Source organism: Cyanistes caeruleus, chromosome 5 (assembly GCF_971803275.1).
Source record: "Cyanistes caeruleus chromosome 5, bCyaCae1.hap1.1, whole genome shotgun sequence".
Taxonomy (NCBI): domain Eukaryota; kingdom Metazoa; phylum Chordata; class Aves; order Passeriformes; family Paridae; genus Cyanistes; species Cyanistes caeruleus.
The window spans coordinates 48,739,190-48,755,609 of NC_141705.1; the positions used below are offsets into that span (position 1 = coordinate 48,739,190).

Consider the following 16,420-nt stretch of genomic DNA (forward strand, 5'->3'; position numbering starts at 1 on the left):
CCCTCCACCTTGCTTGTTGATGGCTTGTCTTGGGGCCTATTTCTGGAATGACTCACTTCAGCGTTACTGAATTATGACTCCCAAGTTTGTCAGGAAGAAAGTTGGTTGCCATAAATGAAGGGGATGAGCAGTCAGTCTACGTGGTTCTGCCTCCTCTTTGTGATTCACACCCCCTCAAGCACTGTCAGGACAACTCTTGTCATTTTGCTCCTGCTCTTATCACAGTAAATGCTTCCTAAGAAGACTGAAATCCATCTTCAGCACCATTTACATTCCTGCACGGATTATAGCTTCTTTAATAAAATTAAGGTAGGACTTTTATTCTCAGTCTGCTGTGTATTACACTGGTGTTGAAATGCCATGAGTATTTTTTCATAGGGTGAACATCCAGCAAGGCCATGACACCCCCTCATGGCTGACAGGTGAGTTACCTCAGCAAAAAGTGGACAATCTTTGAGTGCTGCTGACTCACTGAAACCTCTCCTGTAATGAGGCTCCTGGCAGATCAAACTTGCTGATAATGGCAGTCACCATAAATCTCTCAGCATTGTTTTTCTTTCTCTTGGATGTCACGGTGTTAAAAGTATTTATTTTTCAATGAGTTATTGGTCCAACTTTCATAGGACACGTATTGCCAGCTGGAAGTGTGGAGTGGTGTTATTGCTACTGAATCCCCTAGCTTAGAATGAAACTAATATTTTAGCTAATATTTTAGAGTGCCTACAACCAGGACCTTGCTTCATTTAGGCTCTCAGGCTCCTGTGATTTACTTAATCATTTGTGCACTGCCTAAGAGGCACTTGCTGATGTTCCCTGTTAGCTAGCATGTTAGTTAGCAAAACTTCAGGACTTCATGTTGGAATGCTTTTTTAGGAACATGTCTGAAGTTCAGTGGCACACCTTGAGGAAATGTATGGAAATCCTGCAGCAGAAAACAGACTGTGAATACTGAACATGAGAGGGGTGGGGAACAGATGCTATTTTTTTTTTTTTTTCTGCAGAAGTATGATGATTTTACTTGTAGCTTGAGCATAATTAACTACACTGGGATGAAAAAATTCCCTTTGGAGAAGGAAAAAAAAAAAAGGCATCCATCCCTTCATTTCTCCTCTGGGGCCTTGGCTGGCTGCCTCAAAGTATGGGTGGGTGGGAATTCTGTGTGTGTAAACAAAACCCAAATGAACAAAAGCCCCATTTTCAACTTGTTGCTTAGCCATTGTGGAATTTAATACCATAAAAGTTGCACTGTTATGGATTACACACAGTTTTCCAGGAAGATTTTGTAGATTGGCAAAAATTGATCTGATTTTGTGGGGTGTATTTTGTTTGGTTTTGGATTTTGATGTTCTACATTGTAATATCAAGAGTAAGAGGAGACTAGAGTGATGGACAAAGCAAATCTGTGGTGTAGCAGAAGTAGTTCTTCATTAAAGTGACACTGCATCTCTTCCCTAGTGCTATCTTGCATCCTTTTGAGACTGTTCTGCACTCTGTAATAGAGCTAAAAATACTTTTGCTCTTTGTAAAACAGGGCTGTCCAAACCTGTAACGCTGGTGCTGCTGTACTTGGAATGTCTAGAGCAGCAGAATGATGGAGGATGAAGCAGCAGAAGCAGAGAACAGGAGATGCTTTGTTATGGGTAATCCTAAACTCTCCTGGCTGGAGACTGTGGAGTGTCACATTAGAGATTCAAATACATGCATGCACACAGAGCACACTTCTGTTTCCTGAGGGGAGCTACCCTCAGGCTTCTGCTTTGTGCGCTTTGTGGCAGTGTTGCTGTGTTGTTACACTCTATTTTTCCCTAGGAAAAACCATACTGTTTCCTTGATGTAACTGTCTGTGCTTTATTGTTGCAATTTTCCAGTTTTGTAGTTTGTTACCATTGACCACAACTCTGCATTGCTCTGGAGCTCAGGAGCCACTGGGGCACAGCCTCTCGCTTGGCAGCACCGAGAGCATCCAGATCTCACCTGGAGGTTTGGGAGGACTGACCCCCTCCCAGGAAAGGTCCTTTCAACTCCTCTGCTACAGAAACAAGCAACAAATGGCAGAAAAGACAGCAGGTACCAACATGAAAAACTTTTTAATTTTTTTGTATTCTCTTTCCATCCATATGTCAGCTCCTCAGGAATGCTTGCCAGAGGATACACTGACTAGCTAGGTTTGTAAGAATATAAATATTATTGAGGGGAGAACAAAGGCCCTCTTAAGGGGGAAATAACAGCTTATATTCATTTAGATTTCCATATAATTCTCCCCACTCCCATTTCCATGTAGCCAGGTAAGTTTTAAAACACCCCAGCTTCTCTCCTATAAAACCTGACAGTCTTGTGGCCCTCAGCTCACTGACTGTACTTGCAGCTCTGGAATACATTACACATTTCAGGGCTTTTGCTGTGGTTCAAATAGCTTTATATGGTACACTAAGCTACATTGCCACACTAATACAGCAGCCACTGAATATTTATGACTTAATAGCAATACATCTGCAGTGTTTGTTGAGAGATTCTAACAAAAACGCAGGTTTTCCCCAAAGAACAAATAATTTACTGAAAATATTTAATCAACCCATTTAAAATAGAAAATAGATTTTTAATTAGTCTAAATCTATATGCTTTCAAGATTCTGTCATTTTTATTAAATCCCAACAGTGGCCTTTTGGCTTATTTTTTTATTTCTAATAGTTCACTTGGCAAAAAAATTTATTGCGATTGGAAAAATAATGAACCTTGAGGGCTTGAACTTTAAATCCACTCCCCTCTTCCAAATTTGGGTGTCACTTTAACACTTGGTCAAGGAGAAAGACATATTTACATTAAGGAGATTTTTTTTCCCCCTTGTTTTTGTGTATGAAATAGGGCAAGTCATCTTGCATTCTCTTGTATCATCAAATGCTCACTTAAATTTTGTAGAACAGTACTATAGGAATGCAGACCATTATACCCATTAACCATATTTATTACTTTACTGTGCTGTGTTAATACAGTAGAAAGTAATTTGGTTTAGTTCTGGTTATAATTTACCTTAGTCAACTTACTAAACAAAACACAATTTCCTTGTAAACCAAATTCTCAGAATCACTTTAATGCATTAGTAGATAATTAGTACTGGTTTACACAGTTTGGCTTAAAAAATCAGCTTTAATGTGACTACAATTACTTAAACTGGTGATGAAATACAATTATTCCTCAGACCACTTTTATACAGACGATTTTTTATACAGAGTGAATATAAAAATGTTTCAACAAAAAAGTAAGGGCTAAATTTTATTTACTTTCACTTAATAACCTTCATAATCTTTTACAGTCTTCTTCTTTTGTGCATAAAATCTACTTTTAAACAACTTATCAAGCACAATGGAAAAACTGAAATTACTTCAAAAATTATTAACCAAAGCAGGCAATACATCTTCATATAAATTGTCAGCTGTCATCTTGGAAAAAGGAAAAGTAAAGAAAAAGTGTAAAATTCGGTAATGACTTTACAGGAAACATTATTAATTTACTTTAGTGATACTGGTCTTCTTCCAGAGCTGGTCCTGGTGAGAGAATCCAAGGCACTGGAAGTGCAGCAATAATCCCATGGCAGTGTCACAGCAGGATGGGCTGGAGCCTTAGGCTGCCAAGGCACAGCTGGAACATGTGTGGGATGCCAAGCAGAGGAAACTGATGTGCAGCTGGCTGGAGAGCCACCTTGCAGGTAATGCTGAGAAATGCTACCTGTTATGCAATGGATGGGCCAGGTTTGTTTAGAATAAGATCAAACTGTATTTATTGAAATGAGTATGAGAGAATCAAAATCATTCTGTTTGTTCAGATCCCCCAGCTGAATATCAATTCCCTTATCCTCCTCCCACCTTCTGTAAGCAAAATGGGATTCTGAGCTGAGTTAGCCAAGAACTTTGCACTGGAGTGGAAAACAACTTTTGTGAGAATCAAAACATGAGCAATAGGAAGGCAGGTCTTGAATGTTTATCTGCAATTTGTTGAAACGCTCAAAAATCTCCCTGAAATTAGTCTTTAAAAAAGAAGTGGTTTCTTTGAACCAGTCTGAAGACAGAAAACAGCAGGAAAACTATGGAGAGGCCATACTTTGCAGAGGAGGAGAACCTTGCAGTTTGATGTGGATAATTCACAAACAGAATTTATTGAATATTCTTGATAAATTATGTTTGCAAGTTCTCCCACATCTAATTCATCTCTCTCCCACATCATTACTTTCTTAAAGTGACAGAAATCACCTGTTCTGATCCCAGGGGTAATTCCCCCTCTCCCCTTGCATGATTCATCTCACTTTAGCAATCTGGAATTTATAAGCATCTCTGATATTACCCAGTTTTTTGTAATAGTTTTCTCCAGCCTCAGAGCTTTTAAAATTCAAAGCTTTTTTACTCATTTAGTGTAGGTGACTTCATCTCCACTCAAGGAGACAGTTCTGTTAGGAATGCCCATGTAGGAGGTTAAGCTGCCTCTTGAAGAAGGAGCAATAGCTTTTCATTTTCAGCTCAGGTCATAAGACTATGTTTTTTCTTTTGTTGTTGTTGTTGTTGTTATGAGAACTTTTGAAGAGGGGAGATGTGAACAAGTGATTCAGAGGATAAGCAGCAGCAGAGGAGGTACCTATTATTTTGTGGTGTGGACACTGCACTCCAGTGAGCAGTGGCTCCAGAAATGAGACATGGACACACATTTCTTGCAAGGAGCAACTTCTCTCTCCTTTACATGAGAGTAGGTGGTAGAAGAAACCCTGCTGAAGTTAATCCATTTTCTGGTCCAAAGAAACAACAACAGTACCACACTGCATTCCCCTCACTTGGAAAAGCTGAAGAGGCAAATTGAATCACAGTAACTTAGCTAACAAAGCCTTTAAAATTACAGTTGTCTTCAGGAATAAATTGCATCAATTTGCTACTGTGAACAATACTACTTCATAATATTAATAATATTACATAATAATAACATTAATGCTATAACAATATCTTAATATAATAGTAATATAATGAGATATCAATGGAAACACACAGGTAGCAGATAGTAATAATTAAGCTCCCCAGCTATTACAGAGGTCCTTAGATGCCCCAAACCCAAAAAAACCTCATTAGCACAACCATTGGAAAATCCTGCTGTATATGGAGACAGTATCATCACCACTAAGCTTCCCAGCACTTAAAAGACCATTGGTTTTGTGTTTAATCTGGACTCATCACTTTATCTATGGCTTTGAACTTTATTCAATAAGTTTGATACTGCTTGTGAAATCAGGATGTAGGACTGGACTCTGATACAGCTTTTAGGTGCATACCCTGCCTTAGTGGCAATAACTGGCAGGAACTCTGTTCAGCTGCACCCACAAGTGAGCTCAGTGCCTCATTGCTCACTAATTTGCCCTGCACTACACAAGAATAGGTTGATAGCTGACAAAAAGCTTTAGTACAAACCAGACTGTGTGATGATAATGGTCTATGTTCTGAAATCGAGCCTCTGTCTGAGATGCACCTCCATCCTTCTGTTACACAAATGCACTCTGATGGAAAGTACCTCCACAAGTGTCTGTTTCCATGACAAACGTTTGTGTGTGCGTGTGCATCCATATACCTGGTCTTACCTTGGGTAATTAGGCATCTGTTCCTTGTCTCTTGGGCTCCTAGCTGTAGACTAAAAAGAAAAAGATGCAATCAATAATAATTTAAATCAGTAGGTAAGGCTTGTCCAAAATATCTTTTGAAGTTGAATAATTCAGAGAACACATTCCTACAGTGAGTCACTTTTTTATGTTCTTTACTTCAAATACGAAGACAACACATGTCCCTGGGAGCAGGGGAGCAAGAGACACAGAAATAAGCAGTTGTTGTGTGGGAGAATGACATGAGGTGGATTTTATACAATTCTTACTCCCAACAGCAAGACTGGTCTCTCTTGCTGGCAATTAGGGGAGGTGAGAGATACATGGATATTCATTGTCTTAGTGAACTCCTGTCAGCAGTGGGACTGTGAGCTTGCCTCATGATGACATGACTTGGTGACAAATAGGCAGGAAAGTGATTTTTGTTATTTTCTAGATTTAAACTTTGAGCATCATGAAGCTCAAGAAATCTGAAATAAGTCAAGCTAAAAATGTTCCTTTATAACTCTAGTGCATTACCAACAAGTGAGTATTTTCAAGACTAGAAGTCCTGACTGAAACACTTTTGAAGCCACGAAGGAAAAAAGCAGCTTCTCTATGACTTCCTCACTGTCCAAACATACAAAAGCTTGTATGTACTTCAGGATCCCATGTTATTTCAACTTTGCTAAGTTTACTAAAGAAGCTTCAGTGCCTGTGAATCCAAATGCCAAAATTAGGGTCTGTCTTTGTTCATCTCCCTGTTGACCTACAAGAGACAACAGAAACTGGTGGTTGTGCTCAAAATAAGGGGGTGCTTTTTCAGTTTTCAGGGAACTCTACTTAGACACAACCTGCAAGCTGGAGAGGCATCAACTGATGAATAAGCAATCTGTTAGCAACTTGGACGAAAAAAAAGGCACTGATGAGGGCTGGGGAATGAAGCCAGACATTTTGGATAGCAAATGTAATCAATAACCTGCCAGTTTGTGGAATGTGCATAGTGCTCTTCTGAGTGTTTTTTGGATCAAGATGGGAAAGAGATTTGGTCTTTGGCAGCAAGCTGGGCATGTACAAATTTGGAAATCAAAATGTGGAAGAAGAAATTCTATGGAGGATGCCTTTACTGCAGTGGATTAGCAGACTACTTACAGGAGCAGGTCAGTATTAAAATGTCTACAACAACAGCTAGTAAAGTTGCCCTTCTTCATAGGAAGGCCATTTCCAGTGTCAGTACCTACTGATTTAACAGCTAAGGAAGAAATGCATGTGGTTGAGTAGCCTGTGGAAAAAGCTTTGACCTTTCCACAGCAGGCCACTTGCCAGTCTTGCCAGGGAGGCCAAGACAGAACAGATGTAAAGACTGAATTGTTCATTTCCCATGGGTTTATTTGTCACTGGAGGACTACTAAAACATGTAATATTTTTTTCCCAAGACCTACCTTCAACCATTATAGAAGTTGCTGGCATTGAAATAATAACAGTTGTAGTAACACCACCACCAATAATAATAAATCAAGCTAAACACTTGCTTAATGCAGTATTTGTCTCCTGAAGTCCAGCTGAGTTATAGATTGTCCTCTGGGGCCTCTGTCTTGCTCATTACCTAGCAGTTTCTGCTGGTATGTCAAGCCTGGAGAACAGAGCATCAGTCATTCCCAGTTTTGATGAGGAACCTGGCACTTCCCTCCCTGGCAGGTTGAAGGTCCCACAGATATTGGCTATGGGGGGACAGCTAACTAAAAGCAACTCAAACCATCTTATGTAGTTTCTGCAAGCTTGTGCATATTTTTAGGGGCTGGATGACTAAATCTGTGGGATGTGACACACAAGGTGCCGTAATGTAACTGCAATAGTAGGCAGATTTTGAAATTCCATGTTCAGAAACAGCCAAATAAGTTTCTTATAATTCGAATGCCCAGTGATGTAGGTAGGCATCCCAGAGTTTCTTAAATATTCCCATGTGCTAGGAAGTAAGGACGTGGGATGCACGTGAAAGCTATGTCGTTTTTTAAGACTTTAAAGGAAGCTTGACTAGTAATCCTTGCAAATATTGTTTCAGCTGCTGCCATTTGTTCTATCAGTGGACATGCACAAACCCAAGACTCTCCAGCCTTACCTAAGCTAAAGAGCATTGCTCAAAGATAAAGTTTCCCATGGGCAATAGGCTACTTTAGTTCAGTTGTTTGGTGGTGCATCCTGAAAAATCTGGGCTACTCAGATGTAAGAGTGGAACTTTTGTCCACAAATCTTCTATATAATTCCCTGAAATTTTATTTAAGGTATTTGTTTTTGTTGATTTTGTTCTGTTGGCTAAGAGCTTGAAAAAAAGAAAAGGTTACTATCAATGTCCACATGTCAGACCAGTATTGAGTTAAAGCATTGTCCCTGCCTGTACGTTCTACAAATGAATGCTCTACAGGCATTATTTAGTTGTTCTTAAAACGGGGTTTTGTAGGTATTTAACTCCAAGAGTGGCAGAACCTTTTGCTTTGCAATTGATTTTTTTTAGGGCATTATTCAGTCCTATACTAAACTGTTACAAAATGAGATATGAACTTTGAGATAGCATCAAATGTTATAACGGAAGACTGAAGTGAGTGCCAATCTCATTAATAACATCATTACAGTGGAAGCAAGATCAAACTTATCAAGAAACTAAAAATTATGTTCCATACTAATTTCTAGGAGATATTTTCCTTTCTCATTAAAATAAAATCAAATTCCTTTTCTAACAGACTTCAGATGTGATCTCTTTAAATCCTCAATCAAGACTTCAAAAACTCTACAAAAAAGACTATCCAAATCCTGATTTCAAGCATGGAGTCTAGAGAGGGAGTCCCCATGTTTTTAAAGGTATAGCAGGAAGAGTCTGTACATACATGTAAGAAGTAGATTTATTCTTTGAATAAATCTGAGGACTGCTGAAATTCACACATACCACATTGCTAAATAGAATGTGAAACAAAACGTCTCTCAAATGAATGCTCTCTGGTCTGCTCTCCATAGGAACTTCATAGGAGAAGAGAAAGTAATTGTCATTTTTGTTTCAGGCAATTTATGTTTGGACCTAGAGATCCTCCTTCTGCAATCCTTGCTTACTCTTGCCATTGATATGCCTTCAGTTCTAGAGGAAGTCCTGTTTTTTCAAGCATTGAAGGATTTGATTTCTGTTCTTTGACACAGACCATAATGATTCTTCCCACTGTATTTCTGCAGTGCAAAGCTGCTGATTTATATTCATCGCAGGATATATGACAGTGTACCAGAGGGCAGTGAGGTTAGGATCAGAAGGGAATGTAGCAATCATTATCTGAGTCACTGGATAATCTCACAAAATTAACAATTCTGGTGTTGATACTCAATTTCTGCTGGTATGATTTGATAGTGAACTCTGGAAAAGGAGGACAGCTACAGTAGCAGGACTGCTGCTGCGGCCTTAAAATGAAACCCTACAGACAAATACTTTCCAAGAGTCACTCTCCTGTTCTCATGAGTTGCAGGGATCCCAAGCCCTCAGGCTCTGAGCACCTTGTGAAGGCTTTTGCTCAGGACACTGCCCCCCTACCAGCCACAGAGAATATTAAAGCTGAAAGATCTGGACTGCAACACTGCTACCGGTCCAGCAGGAATTTCCCTTAATTAATTACAGTACCTCACAAGTTCACATGAATACAATGCTGTCAAAGAGAATAATGAAAGCAGTAGTGTGCATTTGCTCTCTTGCAGTAAGGAAATGACACATTTAGGTGGTAATTTTGAATAGAGATATACAAATGGTACAAAATCCAATGTGAAAAAACCCATCAATTTTCCTTTCAGCATTTGTACTGAAGTTCACAGAAATCAAAGGCCTAAAACCAATACCATCTAATAGATTATTTTGTAACAAGAAGAGAAAATCATTTGCAGAAAAAGCAGATGCTTTATATTATTGTAGATGACATTCAATCAGAATGAATCATAGAACATTCTGAGTTGGAAGGCACCTGCAATCATCATAGAGTCCAGCTCCTGGCCCTGCATGGGAAAACCGCAAAACTCCGTTTTTTACCCCCAAAAGGGAAAAAAGCATCTTAAATCACCAATGGTTCAGTTTTAAATAATGACCACAATACTCATAAAAACTGCTGTAGCAGTATAAAGTTCATCAAGAATTTGAAAACTGATGGCTGATTTACAAATAAAATATTGAAGTCATCAAGCAAATTATTCTAAAGAAACCATCTACCCAAATTCTGATGATGCAGTAGGAAACAGGCTACAGAAAAGCTGAGCCACAGAAACTGAGTAAATTTTCTGCCCCATTAACTCGCAGTGAGATCATCTTTGGGATGAAATCTTGACACTGCTGAAGGCTTGATTATGCTAAAATAAATGTGGTCAGATACAAAAAATGTTCATTACAAATTCAGTGCCCACTCCAAAAGGGTTTGGATCAGACCTCTGCACTATACTTACAGTTCAAGGCTTCAGAGTCCTTAAAGGCAGAAAAAGTTCAACTTACCATTCAGGTTTTCATTTTCTTGTCTGTTTCTGACAGTGGTGTCTCTAAGGTGATGTACTTTTTCCTTTAAGTAAAAAAACAATCATAAAACCTGCAGCAGCACTCAGTAATGGATGTTTGCTGTAGAAATAGTAGGACACTATAAAAAGCTGAATTCTTTAGCATTCTGAATACCAAGCATCACTTACCTGGAAAATAATTTTAAAAGACTGAAAAATGTTTATGATGCTAATTCTAGCATTTTTACCTAAGACTTGTGGTGTTATCCCTGCCAGCAGTAACTTAAAATTATTCTGGCATTAGAGTACAGCGGCTTTTGTGTTCTTTTCTGTTTGTTTGGGGTTTTTTATTTTTATTTTTTAAATTTTCTTTTGAAAAGCGATTTCTCCTCAAAAATCCAAGTGAAGGACAAAAAACTGCAGTGACAACATGAAGTCAGTTCATCATATTTATAGAGGAGTAAGAAGAAAAGACTTTTCCATGGAACAAAACCAAAGAAAAGTCACACATGCAATCCAGGGCAAAAACCACCAACTCCAATGTAGCTTTTTTCCTGAAGCATGGAAAACAGGCCAAGTAAATCTCCCTTGAAATAAGGGCATCTTAGAGTTCACAAAAAAATTATAAAATTAGCTATAGCTTGGTGCTGCTATCATGGCATGGATTAGCTATGCTCTCCCTCCACAAGAAATGCCTCTGACTGAGAGCAATACCAGCAATTCATCCACATGCTTGGCTGCAGATGGATTTGGAAGGTCGCATTCTAGTGCTGTGCTGCTGGTGCCCAGCTTGGGAAATGGCCCCCCTAAACTGTTCCAGGCCCTTGCACTTTTGCTTCTAAGTGTTCCACTGTAATGACAAAGCTCAGACTTTCAAGCAGATGCAAATACAAAGACCACTCTCCTTGCTGGCAGCAAGCTCTTCCACTCTTCCAAAGCAGAAGACTAGCTTTGCTTTTCCTCTTTCTACTAATGACCTAAAGGACAACAAGAAATTATTTTTGTTTATGCATGACCTCATATAACATGAGGGCATAACCTCTTCCTCCATGTGTCATCTTAGAAAATTAATAAACCTTAGCACTTAACAAACCTGCTCTCCATGACTTGCAGTTTTAATGCAGTTCTTTCAGCAACTTAGTGTGTGGGCTTCTGTAAATCTTGTTTTTGTGCACCTCAATTTACTCCATACTTTGAATATAAAGGAGCTGTAGAGCATTGCCAATAATTGTGGATTTACTAAGTATATTCGACCCGTTCAGACAGGCATAAAGCCTGATGTAAGTTAATATATTTTAATAGATAGAATACACATATATTTGATATAGAAATGTTTCTCTTAGCTGACACTGCTCAACAGCATAGTTGGTTTGGCAACATAAGGTTTGTGGTTACATGAAAGATGCACAACAGTTTAAAACACAAGACTTAGATGACCGGCATATTTAACTCTGGATTTTAACCAAACTCAGAAAACCTCTCAAACAGCAGTGGAAATGGGTATCTAGAAGATTCAGAACCATAGCCAGCAAGCTCCTTGGGAGCTGATTTGCATACAAATCACAATTATTATTTGTGACCTCATATGCAGGTGCCAAAACACAAGAACTTGCTTTTAGAACATCTGATCAAGATTCGTATCAAGGAACAAATTACAAACTCATACCTGTTGAGTGGATGGTAGTCTCTGCTTTTTGTTCTGCCACTCTTTGAATCTGTCAAGGGCTTCATCCACTGAAATTTCCCCTTTTTTCACCCGTTCCTGCAAGTGGATGAGTTCTTCCTGTTCAGGAGGGATCTTGTGTACAGAAGTGCTGTAAGTTACTGTCTCAGTGTGGTTTCTGTGTGCTTCTACAACAAAATGTACAAAGTGAGAAATGCAGCAAATCAGTGAGGATTCTACCATTACTCTTCGGCAGCAGAGCAGCATCCCAAATATTTTCTTCATTAACTACTTCCCTGGTCCACGGATTTTCCATTAGTGTTGGTTCATAAAAGAATTTTCTTCTAGCACTACAGTTACAGCACCGACATTTTAAAGAAAATGGTTGCTATTCAAAATATCCACAGTGCTTCTTTGTCCCTTTCTTCTTCAATCTCATACGTATCTCAAAAGTTGTGGATGAAATTTGGTCATGAAGCATCTTGAAATTTCACAAGATTGCCTTTCTCCAAGAAAGGAAATACATTATTAAATGCATTGCAGCAACAAGAAAACACTGCAGCCCAGTGTTCCTGGAGATTATGATACAGTGCACAGCTGAAGGGAGATGTTCATTGTCAGATTCACAGCTTGGTCCAGGGAGGAGGTGTAGCTTCTCCCCAGGATACTGGTGCTGGAATGGCTGATCAGAACACATGAGCAGTCATAGAAGAAGGGTTGTGAGCCCTCTATGAGGCTGTTGCACCTGTTTCACTGCAGGGGGAGTGTGGCCAGGATAAAAGTTCAGACTATCAATATGATTTGGGTCAGTTTTTCTGTTACCATGCACCACTATCTTCATTTCAAGCAAGGAAGGATTGTTCAAAGGTGTGACATTGATGGAATTTACAGTAGCAACATTGTTAGGTGCTACAACTCAAATAACAACTAGACTGCCACAGGTAATTAATTTTACATGCATCTTGGGGTGCCCAGGAGAGAACTGTTGCTCCCCCCCGACTTCTGTCTTTCCATTACTGCTGGATTACTGCACAGCTGAGCCCTCCTGTCCTTCCTTTTCTTGCCTTTAGGCACAATCATGAAGGGAAACAAAAGAGTGTGAAATACCTCTGACTCTACAAATCTTTCCTACAAGGCTATAACTTTTAGTCTTCTTTCTTTAATCTGATCTCTCAATGCTGCAATACCATTAAGGATATAAATCATAGGTGGCAAAACAGATGCTAAATCCCAAAATCAAGTCACAGCAAAACTTTACTAGTCCTACTGAAAAAATATCAAGGCAGTTAAAGAGCTAAATTAAACTCTGTACCAGGATTCTTGGCCTCGCAGTATGTCCTGCTGGTGTCACTGGTCACTCGACAGGCCTTTTGCTGAAACACTGCAACAAAATTAAGAATATAAGGAAGTTATAAAATGGCAATAAAAACCATCACATATTCTCAAAGAAGGAAGGAGACTCATAAAAGCAGGCTGGAATACATTTTTTGTTCTAGTCTAGGAGTATTTTTCAACCCACTTGTCAGTCTAATGTTAATTACTTGAAATTACATTCTGTTGCACAGAATGGCAGGATTTCCGATGTTCAAGAAACCATTACAAGAAACTTTGAAGAAAATTAAAAGGATTTATCACACAAGTATATAACTTGTCTAGAAGAAACAGCAGGATCTCAGAGGTTTTCACATGGCACAGACACTGTAACCTGTTCCTTATTTTATGGGGAAAGCTAAGGCAGAAAACCCCCCAATATTACTAGGTGGGAATAGTGACAGTGCTGAAGAAAGTGTGTGTGTATATTTGTGTCTACTTTATTCAAGCAGTAGAAACAGCAAAGCACAACCCCTCTGTTAGAGTAGCCCATCATTCCCACTCCTGTGAAGTGCACAGACTACAGCCAGCCTGGATACATCCTGAAATGCTGCACTCAAACTTTTGCTGGCAGCATATGTAACACCCAGAAGGTGGGAATTGCTCAGTTTCTGACTTAGTCTGTGTGGCAGTAGCTTTCTCTCAAGTCTCAGTTCTGATTTTCGCTAAACAAACTGACAATCTAAAGCCTAGAATAATTCCTGCCAATTAAGTAATTCTCTGTCATCACTGCAATGCAGCAACTGTGCCAGTTCAATAGAGCAAATATTTTCCTGGGGACCAAGGCCCAGGCCAAGGCAGTTCTGCTCGAGCAGCAGAGCAGGCACGCTCTCTGTTAACTCTGCTAATTTTAACTTTTTAAATACTTTTCTCTCTAATTATCAAGGAACCCTACTAAGTATGGTTGCAGTGTTTTCTTCTTTTAAAGTATTCTCCTTTCAAAGATGAAATTAAAGTAATGAGAGCACAGAGGTAATGCAGGCAGCTTGAATTTTACTGCATAAGGAGAAGGGACATATTCAACAATGTGCCTGATTGGAAAGCACTTTAATTGATAGGCTTTGAAATTTCTGCTGAGTTTTGCAGTGTTGGAGTAATCAGAAATGGAATTACTCCTCCAGTGAAAAGTAAAATTGTTAAAACCACTTTATGTGCCGCATCTTGCTGAAATGATTTTAGTTGGCAGCAAGCATTCAGTGTGGGTGAGGTCAGTGAAAACAAACGCCTGTTTCTGGAATGCCTGGAAAGGCAGGAACACTATTCTGTAAAACCACCATAGGTTTAGGGAGAACTCTGGCAATTCACCCTTTCATTCCCACAATACAATTACCTATCAACTACTTGAACACAGCAGTGAAATAAAAGAAACAGGTAATCTTGCACAGGGATATATTCCATTTTTTTTTTTTTTTTTTTTATGGAAGATAAAGTAAATATTCCTTCAGTAAAGCAATATTAATATAGCAAATTTTTAAAGTGTCATAATGTTACAATCCTTCAAGTAAAGATACACATTTTTTAATGTAGGTTTTCATTTAATTACATCTTTTCTGGGCCTCTCTGGCACAGATAATCTGATTGAACTGTTCCAGTACTTCTGTCATACTTACTGTGCACCCTTCAATAACATCTGTGTGATCAGAAAGAAAATCCTTTTGGATTTTAAATCATGTTGTGACTGGCTAAAATATCCATAGGTATTCATAGGTCAAAATCTACATATTAAATGTCTTGACCCTATATATGCCATTTAATTTTTGTCTACAACAAACTTCTTTTGCAGTTTCTCAGAATTCAAGAAGGATGAGAGAACTAATAAGTAATTGCACTTCATTCCCTCTCCTCTCTTCAGCTGCTACAGGATACAGATGAAGTTCTTCACAAGCCCTAAATACATTTTTATGTCTCAGGCACTAAGAACTCTCTGTAGGAATGTAATGTAATCTCAATATTCTTCCAGCAAAACGAACTCTGAGAGAATGAAACTGCTGCAATATTTTCCAATAGGACATGAAACAAGAAAACGACATTTAAAAAGTGGGACAAAACACAAATTTTGTAGCAAATATGCAGAACTCTGGGAAAATCCCTAACATAAGTCTTGGAAAGTGAGTGGGATCCAAGGAACTCTGAATTGGCTGTTTTATCTCAGACTAACTAAAGATGTTGTTTTAGGCTGTCTGCACATGCAGGTAAATAATTCTATGAGGCTTGAAATTTGGTTAATATTTTCATGGTTAGTGTCACAAAAGGGTTAGAAACATTTGAAATCTAAGTCTTTTGTGTACAATTCTGAACTAAGAAGACAATTTTAGAGTAACAAACTGCAAGAAACTGTGGTGAGTATAAAGGGCTTAGAAAAAGAGAACAAAAGTTTTTACAATAGCTGCAGGTTGACAAAAAGAACAGGAATTTGATTTTCAGAATTAAATTCTAACACAAAGCTATAATGTTAAGGAGTCACAGATGCACTATGACATTTCAAAAATTGCTTAGTGACACAATTAAGAAACACAGGAAATCAAAACATGGGAAGAGTTCTTCATGGGAGAGAAGAGCTCATAACAGCTAAGAGGCTATGGTCAACCAAGATATGGTTTCTAATTTATATTTGATTTTACTCATCTAAACTATGAGGACTGTTGCCTGATTTGTTGAATTGGCAACATTACCTCTAAAAATTAAACAACTGTGCACTAGTGATTTGAACAAAGCTAGACTGATGAACCTACCCTCTGAAAGAATATATGAGCTAATCATACCTAATACATACTTGCTTGACACTTTCAGTAGCACAAACACAAAGGAGAAAAGACACAGTGATTTAAAAAAACATCAATAAATACCACAATTTTGAATTCAGCTTGCTTAGGAAACTCAAGATGCATTTATTCATCAGCTTCATTGAGCTGATGTTCCAAACAAAATTATCTATGTCTGTTTTCCTTAGGAAACATTCAAAATTAAAATACAGGAAAACAAAATCTTTATATGAACACATGGCTAAGTGATAATTCAAATTAATTAGTACACTAGGGTTGCACTTAGCAACACAACTCAGTTGCAAATTACAGTGGGTTTGCAAGCTGCCTCCTTGTTCTTAGTAGGTTTTTGCTTCATTCATTTTAGAATCGTCATGTAATTAATTTGTGATTAATGGAAGAATGGAGGAGGAGGGGTGAATTGCTGGTTAGGATATGTTGCAGAAAGACTCCTGCCTTTGCCCATTCAATTTTTTCCACATTATTTAATCATTTCAACATTTAAACTGTGCA

At 38.5% G+C, this 16,420-nt stretch overlaps 1 protein-coding gene across 1 annotated transcript in view; it reads right to left on the bottom strand.

Annotated features, from left to right (window-relative positions):
• Window positions 1-2,944: 2,944 nt before the first annotated feature.
• Window positions 2,945-16,420, bottom strand: part of BANK1 (B cell scaffold protein with ankyrin repeats 1) — a 133,872-nt gene continuing 120,396 nt past the window's right edge. Inside the window, exons 12-16 of the mRNA XM_023924649.2 lie at window positions 13,087-13,155; window positions 11,778-11,962; window positions 10,113-10,176; window positions 5,609-5,658; window positions 2,945-4,825 (exon numbers count right to left, since the gene is read on the bottom strand). Of these exons, the coding sequence (XP_023780417.2) occupies window positions 5,648-5,658; window positions 10,113-10,176; window positions 11,778-11,962; window positions 13,087-13,155 (329 nt within the window). The 3' untranslated portion in view covers window positions 2,945-4,825; window positions 5,609-5,647. The remainder of the gene's footprint in view (window positions 4,826-5,608; window positions 5,659-10,112; window positions 10,177-11,777; window positions 11,963-13,086; window positions 13,156-16,420) is intronic.